The sequence below is a fragment of the Hemitrygon akajei genome, chromosome 19 (genome assembly GCF_048418815.1).
Source record: "Hemitrygon akajei chromosome 19, sHemAka1.3, whole genome shotgun sequence".
NCBI classification, from domain to species: domain Eukaryota; kingdom Metazoa; phylum Chordata; class Chondrichthyes; order Myliobatiformes; family Dasyatidae; genus Hemitrygon; species Hemitrygon akajei.
In genome coordinates, this window is record NC_133142.1 from 53,180,799 (window position 1) to 53,192,817 (window position 12,019).

The window sequence follows — 12,019 nt, forward strand, 5'->3', positions numbered from 1 at the left end:
ACGCAATATTCCAGTTGCGACCAATTTTAAAAAGGTTCATTGCTTTTGTGCTTTATAAATCCCAGGATCCAACAAGTTTCTTTGATCTTTTTCTCAACCTGCTCTATCACTTTCAATGGACTGGACAGTCTATGCTTTATGGAAGTGCTTCTTCTGGACTACATTATAAGCCGTAAGTACTGAACCCTAATATTCTTCTGCTTGTTTCTGTGGCATGACCTGAATGTGCAGAATCATTAAATATATAAGCTGCACATGTGCATTTACTAATTGCACAAGTTACAGTTTACAGGAAAACTGCACTGGTAAAATGCCGTGAATATATAATAAAGTTTGCGAGGTGACTTGACAAAGGTTTAAGTGGCCAGGAATGGGGCTGCCAGTTGTAGCCTTGAACTGCCAGTCTATGGAAAGTCATAAGAACATATGACACAAGAAACAACTCGATCTGTTATCAGAGGTTCCCAAACATTTTAATGCCATGAACCCCTAACTTTAACCAGGTTGGGAACCCCTGTGTTAATTCATCAAAAAACTCTGTAAAGTTAATTAAACAAAATTTGTCTGTGTCAAATTCATACTATCTTTCTCTTGCTTAAGTGTCTACTAATCTTTTCTCTCTGATTACTGCTCCTGTAACTATAATAATGGCAATTTTCCAGTTCTCAGGCACCATCGCCAAAACTATAGGCATCTGGGCAATCATGGCTGGGATCTCTGCAATTTCCTCTCTTATTTCTCTCAACAACTTCAGATGCAATGCATCTGGACCAAATGACTATCTACCTTAAATGAAGCTAGGCAATTAGTTAATACCTTCTCTATCAACTCAGTTCCAGTTACTTAACGCCCTTAAACATCATGACAGAAAGCAGCTAGAATGATGGAAAGGTGATGGACAGTTTGTTTTCCTAGTGCAATTCTACCCAAAATAAACAATGAGACAATAAAACAAATAAAGAGAAAGTCCGTAAAAATTCACAGACAGGATGTTTTTGTAAGGAGAAAGAACAAGATGGCAAAATAAGGTAAGCTCAAAAAAGGACATTGCGACTCAAGAAATAAAAAGGAAACGTGCAGCTGGATTGAGGGATTCCCTTAAGGAATATACAATGTGTACAAATGAACTTACAAAAGAAATTAGGAAGGCAAAAATGAGCTATATTCTTGGTAAGGAAAAATGAAGAGAATACCAAGATATTCTACAATTATGAGTAAAAGGCCAGTCAGGAAAAGTGGACCCCTGAAGGACCAAATGGATAACTTGTGTGCGGAGACAGGCAAGGTGGGTGAGCTCCCAAATGAATACTTCTCGTGAGTATTCACCAAGACAACATGGATTCACACAGAGGAGTATTGGTCATCTGAAGCAGGTAATTATTAAGGAAGAGATATTAGATGACAAGTGGCTGGTAAGGATGGATAAATCCTCGGAGCTAGATGAGATATTTTCTAGCTTGCAACGAAGGAGATGGCTAGGGCCCCAGTGAAGTACTTTCGTCAGCCACAAGATTAAACAGTTGATGTTTTGGGCCGAGACCCTTCATGAGTCCTGATAAAGGGAGTCGGCTCGAAACATTGACCGTTTATGCATTTCCATAGATGCTGTCCGGCCTGCTGAGTTCCTCCAGCATTTTGTGTGTGTTGCTCAGATTTCCAGTATCTGCAGATTTTCTCTTGTCTCATGCATATGGATTAAATTCCATCTGCTACAGTTCCACCCAACTTTCCAGCTGATACGTACACTACTACATCATTAGACAACCCACTTAGCATTTACAGCTCTCGCAATTTTCACATTGTTTGCAAACTTACTAAATCATTCCAACTACAATACATTATCAGCAAAATCATTTATATTCCTTGATCCCTGTGCACTGAACTAAGCGGTACACCACTTGTTCCAGAGTTTTGGCAACACCCATCCATCAATAAACCTCTTCCTCCTATTACCAAGTCCACTTTGTATTCAATTTGCCAACATGCCTTTTGCCTACCTTCCAGACTAGACCTATACTTGGGTTTTTGTTAAAAAGCCTTACTGAAGTCCACATAAACCACGTCTACAGCTATGCATTCATTCATTTTCTCTATTTATCAAGAAACCCACTGTGATTCATGATCTTCCCTGCACAAAATAATTTTTACTTCTCCTAATTAACCCCTTTCCAAATGAACACAAATCCTGTCCCTACTTCACTACCACTGATGTAAGGCTCACCATCTTATAGCTTCCACACTTATCCCTAATACCCCTTCAGAAATAAAGGAATAAAAAACATAAAAGTTGGGATGTCATGTTGGAATTTTACAATGCACTTAGAATACTGTGTGCAGTTCTGGTCACCACACTGTAGGAAGGATGAGGCTGAGCTGGAGAGAGTGAAAAGGAGATTCACAAGGACGTTGCACCAATTGGAGGACTTCAGTTATGCAGGGAGAACAGACTCAAAGGGTTGAGTGAGTTACTTATGTTCCTAATTCTTTTGTATGTTCAAATACGAATAGAAAAGGAAATATTTTAGTTTTGCATAGCTTTAACTTGAGTTCATCCACAACACGATCTTCAGCCCTGGATACTACAATTAGGAGATGACCACCAATGGTCTTATAGTACAGCCAAAATTCACTAGAAACATACTGAGATGAATAAACTCTTCTCCAGCTTCCAGCCAGGTACAGATATCAATTTTAACCGACGCTTTGATGAGAAACTCTGCATTTTTCAACATGGATGATACCTGGGCATGTTTACTCCAGAGGTATATATACCCCCGTCATCTGTCCCTCCTGATTGGTTAATCCTCAGCCAATCAGGTTTCCACTGTCCCACCTTACTTACAATCGAATTCCAATTCTTATTTAGAGCAAGACCTTTGTCTTTGTTAAAATTCTTCTCCTCTAGCTTTATTTCAATGGCTTCCTTCATCAGGCGGTCCCATAGTAGTTTTCTGCTGTTGAAGTCAACCTTCCAATCAGGAGGGACAGACGATGGGGATATGTATACCACTGGCCTATACCTGCCTTGGCAACATTCCTGATGAAGATGGCACAGTTTGTCATAGAAACATAGGTTAGAAATCGATACCTGTACCTGGCTGGAAGCTTGAGAAGAGTTTATTTGTCATATATGCCAGGAGAGCACTAGATAAATTATACCAGCTGATGTGATTAGCTTAGGTTTAGAAAGCTGAGGGATAATCCAAGTGAGAATCTTAAAACAATACAAAGGTTCAATAACAATGAATCAGAGAAGCTGTTTTTGCTGGTGGGACAAATCCAGAACTGTACAGCATAATCTTAAAATTAGAACTCAGCTATTTAGAAGTGATGTACTTTGTTATGCTCAGGGATTTATTGTGGTAAGACTCAGACGCTGGGTCAATCAAGATTTTCAGAGCAGAACTTGAGAGCTCCATGACCAGAGGTAGGTAAAGATGAGGGACCCATCAGCTATAATCTGAATGGCCAATTCTTAATCTGTTGGTTTGAGTGGTCACCTGGTTCTCAATGTATGTCATATTCTTTACTTCCTCATGGCTCACGTCTTCTCCTGAAAGTAATGTCTTCCCATCAATATCGAGCTCATCTAAATGCAATTCTCCATATTTACCTAGACAGCCAGCATAATTGATGGCACCAATAAGTGGCAACTCTTTGCATTGTAGCTCCAACGGGAATCATCAAATATTCCCATTTAGGATTACTGTAGCTGAAATACACATACACAGCCATGGGTAATTCAGTAAGCAACATTATTTTAAAAAGTTTAAAACATCTATTGACACTCAATTCTAGCAATAGCAGCAAATCCTGGACTACAGACGCAGTTCCCTTTTAAGAAAACTTAAGTGGGGACAGCACACTGGTTTACAGGTATGAATGAGACCCCATCTTCCGACTACCCTTGCTGGTGAATACATAGTCTTCTGAAAAATAAAATTCAAATCCTCAGAGCAAGATTGCAGTACCAGAGGGACATCAGGAACTGAGGTGTACCTTGCTTTACGGACATTTGGCTCACAACTACCATTTTGGATGCAGCACTGCAGCCCAATGGCTTCAACGATCTTCGTAAAGAGAAGTCAGTTGATTATTTTAAAAGGTAGAGGAGATGGAATATGCTTTAGAACTAACTCATCAAGGCGCACAGATTTAGCAGTTCTTTCACAGTCCTGCTCATCCAACCTGGAACATCTTGCGGTCAAATGTCCTCCATTTTATCTGCTAAGGTAGTTTTCCACTATCCTGGTGGTGGTGTATGACAAACATCTTAACATTTATAAATGTGTCTCCTTTCTTCTTCAAGTCATCTAGCAATCCTCCAAGTCAGAGGTTGCCTGCACTTAGCCCAGAATAGAATGATCTTTGTCAACTCTTTCAAATCAGTAGCCAAGTCAAACTCATGAAACTTCTTCCAACCTCTGCCTCCTGTAGAAGACAGATCTTGGTTATAGCCTGTTCAGACAGCTAGTCCTGGTCTTGATACACACCTGCTACATAAATCCTCTTCTGTTTGGAAAGGTTTGAATGACTCTTCCCATGATTCATGAGTTTCAAGGCACTGAGATGTCAACTATAAGCACAATGTCTCCTGGGAGGAAACTGCGTTTTATACCTGACAATTCTACCTTACTGTAACTGTGTTAAGTACTACTTGACCCACCATTTCCAAACAAGATTGACATGTATTGGACCTGCTTCCATCTATGATGCATATATCTTCCTTTTGGAACTCTTCTGGGGTCTTAACCCCTGAAATAACAAGATTATGAGGTCTTCAGAAACAACAGGTAGTTGGGTGTAAATGCTTCCAAGTTATTGGGATCAGAGGATGCCTTAGTGATTGGACGACCATTGATAATAGCCTCTAATTTGCAAAGGACTGTCTGGAAACTCCATTTGTCAAGAGTCCATACCTACAAGATGGAATTAAGGACCTTTCACACAGACCTGATCAACCTTTCCCATGTTTCTCCATGATGTGAACCAGCTGGGGGTGGGGGGGGGGGCGGGGGGGCGGGGGGTTAAAAATCTACTAAATTCCTTTCTGAAGTAGGGCATTTCTGATCCATCTTTAAAGGCTTCTCACAACTCACAGTCAGCTCCAACGTTTGTCGTATTATCAGAGTGCAGTTCAGGAACCTATCCTCGTCTTGCTATTAAGCATTGAAGTGCATTAACAAAGGAATCTGTGTCGAAAGAAGATGCCACTTCAATGTTAACTGCTCAAATAGCTAGACAGATAAATATGACCCCATACATTCTCACCGTACTCCTTCTGCTCTTCACCTCAAATGGTCCAAAGTTTTCCTCTCCTAATGTGTAAACGGAGGTTCACCTGGAGGTAGATCAGCCATATGCTGGAGCTGTGTGCAGCCATCAACAGACAACATACTTAAACAGTATTCTTCTTCCACAACGTGTCCCTACATCTTGCCATTGTAGCAGCAATGAGCTCCATACAAGCGATAGAAACTAACTTCAACGGAGCTGCCCCAGATTTTCCAGTGATTAAAACACTGTGCACATGACAGCGCGAGGTGTCTGATGATAGGTAGGTCACTGCTCTGTAGCCATCTTTGCCTGCATCTGTAAAATGGTGTAACTGTGCAGCAGTAACTTCTCCCAAAATCCAGGGGCTTCATGGTTTGTTTTGATTCTGCACCCTTTTTGTTAGAGTGCACATGAAGTATGCTGAGATGCTTACAACTGCATACCTTGCATGGAAGATGCTCCCTGCAGTCCTTGCTGATGTGTCCTGTACATAAACAGCCAAAGGAGACACCATTTTCCTTCAGGAAGGCAATCTTCTCACTAAGAGCCTTTTTCTCCAGTTGAGGGCACAAATCCAATGTGTGTTCACCCTCGCAGAACAGACAAACCCCTCTGACAGATGAAATCATTTCCCTTTTATTAGTTCCAGGTTCACTTTTAGCTTTACTTCTTTCAGCCTTACAACGAAGTTATGACTAGTTTTGTTAACTGCAGGTGATGTAGCATCCTGTGTATTCCCAAATATCAGGTCTGTAACAATATTTACTTGCCTTTCAATAAAATCAACAATGTCAGCAAAAGTAGTCTGATGGTTATACCTTTTTTGCAGTTCACAGACCACTGTTTTCCATTTATCCCAAAGCACACAGGGCAATTTTTTTGAATTCTTACAACTGACAAGAGTAGCAGGCATGTTTGTTCATACACTTACTGCACTTCTTCCATTGCATTGCAACACCCTCTAAGAAAAAGACTGTTGTCTTGAAAACCTTTCACGTCTTCAGATTTGGTAGGTACCCAAGAAAGCTTTTTGAAAGTAGGCAGGTACAATTTTCTGATCATTACCAAACTGTTCCTGAAGTAAACGCTTAGCCTTTACATACCCTTTCTTAGGCTTGACATGCTGGCAACTTCTGACAAATCCTCTAGGATGACCCCTAGTGTATTATTCAAAGAAATAGAGGTAGTCACTATAGCTGTCAGTCTTGCCTTCAACAGTATTTTTAAAAGCCTTCATGACTGCAATGGATCACCATCAAAGATTTGAATCTCTCTTTTAGGCAAAGATGAAATGCACTGCTGGTGTTACCAATAAGGTTGTTATTTTATTTTGCTTCCTCGTAATATCAATAATACAATTCTGACATCTATCATCTGAAGCAATTGTTTCCACGCTGCAAGTGAATGTCCCCATAAGCCACTTGAACTGTTGGATATGACATATGTTCAGAGTGCCTCATTAGCGCAGGCTAAGAGTAAGCACCCTTAACCACCTCTTGGGGTCTTGTTTATGTTTCACAGACACTTGAGGAACAAATGAAATCACTGACATTGAGTGTTTTTGTTTCCCTCCGTGCTTTTTCAATATAGGAACTCACACCATGGGACTGTCCTGCTGGAACACTTTCAGCACTCACCGCACTTGAAGTCTTAGCACATTAACTTTGGCCACCTGTGTGGCAATTTCTTCTTGAAATTTAAGCTGCTCCTTCCTTTTCCGTAGTGGTTTGTCCTTCAATAATCCTTGACATGCGATGAATGCCTCTATTTTAAAGCATGCAGATTTGGTATTAGATACAAGAGATACTCTTCCTGCAGCAAAACTTCAAGCACTGACATTTGATACACTGTCTTTCAGGTTTACATCATCTTGTGGGTCCTCTGCTATAGGCATAGTCAGAATATGCTTTGGAATTTGAGAAACATCGCCTGTTGGAAAGTGAGCCAAATATACTCTTGTTGCTACAGCATGATCTTTAAAGTAACATATTTGGGTCAACCATTGTGTAGCATCCTCTAAGAATGCTCTACAAAGGCTATCAATGATTGAAAAACATTCATTTTGTTTTCTCTGCTCATCCTTGGGAAGTAATGAGATGAATATGTGATGTTGCTTAGCACCAGCTTCACAGAGATCAGTCGTCCTCAAGAATGCACTTATAAGACATTTCCCAAAAGATCCTCAATTGATGATAATTAACCTTTAATTTTGTTCATATTTGTCTTATAATTTTTTTTTGGAAAGCTTTCGATTCTTCCAGCTTAAGCTTTCAGAGTAAGTTTAGTTTCTCTTTGATAGCCCCAATTGCAGGGTCGTTGATGACAAGTCCATATTTCAGTTCACTCAAGTTACTTTTTCCTTACTGCGCAACTCGGAATTAACTGTTCGCCTGCAGCACATCTGCAAACTGGTGATATTCCATTCAATAAACGTAGTCAACAAACAGTCTTGCGCATCCACAGCGCTTAAATCAGACCAAACAGTGTTCAACTCAACTGTCAATAACCAGGACAATGGTTCAGCATTTCAAAAAAACAAAGCGACAAACCCTCAGGTAAATGCTATGCAATCAAGCAACAGTCCCCAGTGGTCAGGCAGTGCTGACCATTCCAAATTGTGTTCAAACCACATAGGATGAATTAACAAAAGGTCACAGATAGTCCTACTACAAACTGCTATAGCTGCCAAAATGCAGGTTTCACAGGGTTGCCATTCCAATTTCCCCAACAGGTGCAAGGCAATCCTTTGCCGTAGACTGGTATTCATTTGGTATAACTTTTTTTTTGTTGACAAAAATATAGTGGTTACTTGTAAAACAAGTATCTGAAGTCAACAACCATCTCTTTTGTTTTGGTCACATTCAGAGACAGGTTGTTGGCTCTGCACCAGTCTGTTAGCCGCTGCACCTCCTCTCTGTATGCTGACTCGTCGTTCTTGCTGATGAGACCCACCACGGTGGTGTTATCGGCGAACTTGATGATATGGTTCGAGCTGTGTGTTGCAGCACAGTCGTGGGTCAGCAGAGTGAACGGCAGTGGACTGAGCACACAGCCCTGGGGGGCCCCCGTGATGGTGTTGGAGATGCTGCTCCTGATCCGGACTGACCGAGATCTCCCAGTCAGGAAGTCTAGGATCCAGTTGCAGAGGGAGGTGTTCAGGCCCAGTAGGCTCAGCTTTCCAATCAGGTGCTGAGGAATGAGTGTGTTGAATGCTGAACTGAAGTCTATGAACAGCATTCAACCATAGGTGTCTTTTACACCACATGCTGCACCCACAAAGCTAACGGTATTGTGAAGGATCCCATGTACCCCTCACACAATCTCTTCTCCCTCTTGTCATCTGGCAAAAGGTACCGAAGCATTTGGGCTTTCACGACCAGACTGTGCAACAGTTTCTTCCTCCAAGCCATGAGAATCCTCAATACCCAGAGTCTGGACTGACATCTACATCATTTATTATTATATTGTAATTTGTCCTCTACTGTGCCTATTGTCTTGTTTATTAATTATTGTACTGCCCTGCACTGTTTTGTGCACTTTATGTAGTCCTGTGTAGGTCTGTAGTCTAGTGTAGTTTTTATGTTGTTTTACGTAGTCTAGTGTAGCCTTGTGCTGTCTCACATAGTCTAGTGTAGTTTTGTGTTGTTTCATGTAGCACCATGGTCCTGGAGGAACGTTGTTTCATTTTTACTGTGTACTGTACCAGCAGTTTATGGTTGAAATGACAATAAACTTGACTTGAACTTGACAAAACCACTGAAAGACTGAGTACAGCAGTTAACACTGTATGACGCATTTCTAACATAAGTTCCAAGTCAAAAAGTATGTTCAATCCTTCATTACGAAACCAAAGACGAATTATCTTATGGTGATGAAAAACTAACGAAACTAAAATTAGTAGTATCGCAAAATTAACATAATTAGCGGTCAACAGAGAAAAAAGACCCCATGGCTCACTCTTTCAACTAGAGTAACCTGACTAAGTCAAAGCATCCATTATAAACGTGTAACACAAAATACCGTAGAGACAGAAAATAGATAAATGGCTTCTGCAGGAGTGCTTACAGGACTGCGTTGAGTTGGTAGACTGGAAAACATTCAGAGACACATCTTTGATTCTGAATGAATACAGTACACCAGTTGTCACTGACTTCATCAAGACGTGTGTGGATGAGCATGTGTGTGCCCTTGAGATCATACTGGAAATACCCAAACCAAAAGTCATGGAAGAACTAGCAGATTTGTCGCCTGCTGAGGGATTCAAGACCACCGAGCAAGACTGCTGAGACCACTGATCAGGGACTATACATGAAACCCCAGTACAACCTTCAGAAGGGGATTTTAAGGGCGCAAATGCAATTCTGATTGAAGTCAGAGATGAAATCAGATGCACATCAGCTCTGGCAGGATTTGCAGGCCAATACTTCCTACGAAGTGAACCATAACATCATGCATGGCTGTGATGCTTCACTCCCAGATGAGCCCAACACCTTTCATGCAAGCTTTGAAAGGGAGAATAAAACTACACCTGTGCAAATCCCTGCAGCATCTAGCGACTCTGTGATCTCTGCCTTTGGGCCAACATAAGAACACTGTCAAGAGGGAGTACCCTCATAAGGCATCAGGCCTTATGGTAGGGGATTGAAAACCTGTGCCAAACAACTGGCAGGAACGTTCAAGGACATCTTAAATTCTTCTCTGTGCAGTCAGAGGCTCCCACGTGCTTCAAAAGTGCAACCATCACACGAGCAGCAAGAACAGCAGGGTAATCTGCCTCAATGACTATCGTCCAGTTGCACTCAAATCTACTGTGATGAAGTGCTCTGACAGGTTAGACATGACCAGAATCAACTCCTACCAAGGAAGGACCTTGGACCCACTGCAATCTGCCTATCGTCACCATAGGCTGACAGCAGATACGATCTCACTGACTTTCCACTCAGCCTTGGATCACTTGGACAATAGCAATACCTACATCAGGCTGCTGTTTATTGATGACACCTCAGCATTCAACACAATCATACCCCAAGTTCTAATCAACAAGCTCCAAAACCTGGGCCTCAGTACCTCCCTCTGCAAAAGGATCCTTGACTTCCTCACCAGAAGACCACAGACAGTGCAAATTGGAAATAGCATCTCTTACTCACTGACAATCAACACTGGCACACCTCTAGGACACATGCTTAGGCCACTGCTTTACTCTTTCTATACCCATGAATATGCGGTTAGGCGGAGCTCAAATGCCAAGTATAAATTTTGCCGATGACACAACTATTGTTGGCAGAAATTCAGACAATGATGAGGAGGCATACAGCAACGATATAGATCAACTGGTTGATCTATAACAACAACTTTGCACACAACATCAGTAAGACCAAAGAACTGATTGTGGACTTCAGAAAGGAGAAGTCAAGGGACTACACACACCAGTCCTCATCGAGGGATCAGCAGCGGAAGGGGTGAGCAGTTTCAAGTTCCTGGGTCTTAATATCTCTGAAGATCCATCCTGGGCCTAAAATATTAATGAAACTACAATGAAGGCATGACAGCACCAAGATTTCATTTGGAGTTTGAGAAAATTTTGGTATGTCACCAAAGACACTCACACATTTCTACAGATGTACTGTGGAGAGTATTCTAACTGGTTGCATTACCGTCTGGTATGGACAGGCCACTGCACAGGATCAGAAAAAGCAGCAGAAAGTTGAAAACTCAGTCAGCGCCATCACAGGTACCAGCCTTCCCAGCATCAAAGACACCTTCAAAAGGTGACACCTCAAGAATGCAGCATCCATCATTAAGGACCTCCATCAGCCAAGATCATGCCCTCTTCTCATGGCTACCATTGAGGTGGTGGGAGAAAAGCCTGAAGCCACACACTGTTTCTTTCCCTCTACCATCAGATTTCTGAACGGACAATGAACCCATGAACATAAAATACAAAAGATGCCTGAAGGAGGAACATTGAAATGTAGAAGGAAATAAAACCAAACCCAAAATTGCAAAGTAAACAATAAAAAAAAGTTCTATATTTACAATTCAATCTTCTGACACAAAAATACGTCTCCATCCAATGTAAAAAGATGTAGGCTTCGTATCTGAATGTTCAAAGCAAACTGTAAATATTGACTAAAGTTGATATGAAAGGTTATACAGAGCAGTTCATACCATGATCTATGGGATAGGCTTTCAAACCATCCAGCTCAAAGAGGCGACCTTTAATGGGAACGTAACTGACAAAATGAAAGGCTTCCATGGTCCGCACAGCACTAATCCCATTCTGCTTCTCTGGAAGGTGCCGTGGTTCAGGTCTAGAGTAAAAAGAGGTAGAAAGAGCAGTCAGAGAGCTTCACGCATTCCTAAAGTACTTATTTAGCAGAAAAACTCAAGTCAAATGAAGGAGAATTATGTTTGTGCTGACACTCCATACATGCAGAAACTACAAGAATGGTTGGGAGTAGGCATGATTGTATATTCAAGACTGCCCCAATATATAGTAAGGAACTTTGGGGTAAGACAACCAACTACAAAAGGGAGACAATTATGAAAAAGAGGAAGAACGAGACAGAAGATTTTCATTCTTTTCATTTTATGCACCTAAAACCAACCAAAAGAAAACACTGCTTCTGGTTTCACAAATGGTGCAAAGAGAATTGCGGGAAAAAGGAATGAGTTCCATATTCTATGAAAACAAGCATTAAGTTAGAAATAAACCTTTTGTTTTGAGGGAATTGCAGCATGG

General features: G+C 41.2%; 1 protein-coding gene across 1 annotated transcript in view; it reads right to left on the bottom strand.

Annotated features, from left to right (window-relative positions):
* bap1 (BRCA1 associated deubiquitinase 1) overlaps positions 1–12,019 on the bottom strand; it is an 88,404-nt gene that overhangs the window by 30,001 nt on the left and 46,384 nt on the right. The window contains exon 7 of the mRNA XM_073072524.1: positions 11,446–11,588. Within this exon, the coding sequence (XP_072928625.1) occupies positions 11,446–11,588 (143 nt within the window). The remainder of the gene's footprint in view (positions 1–11,445; positions 11,589–12,019) is intronic.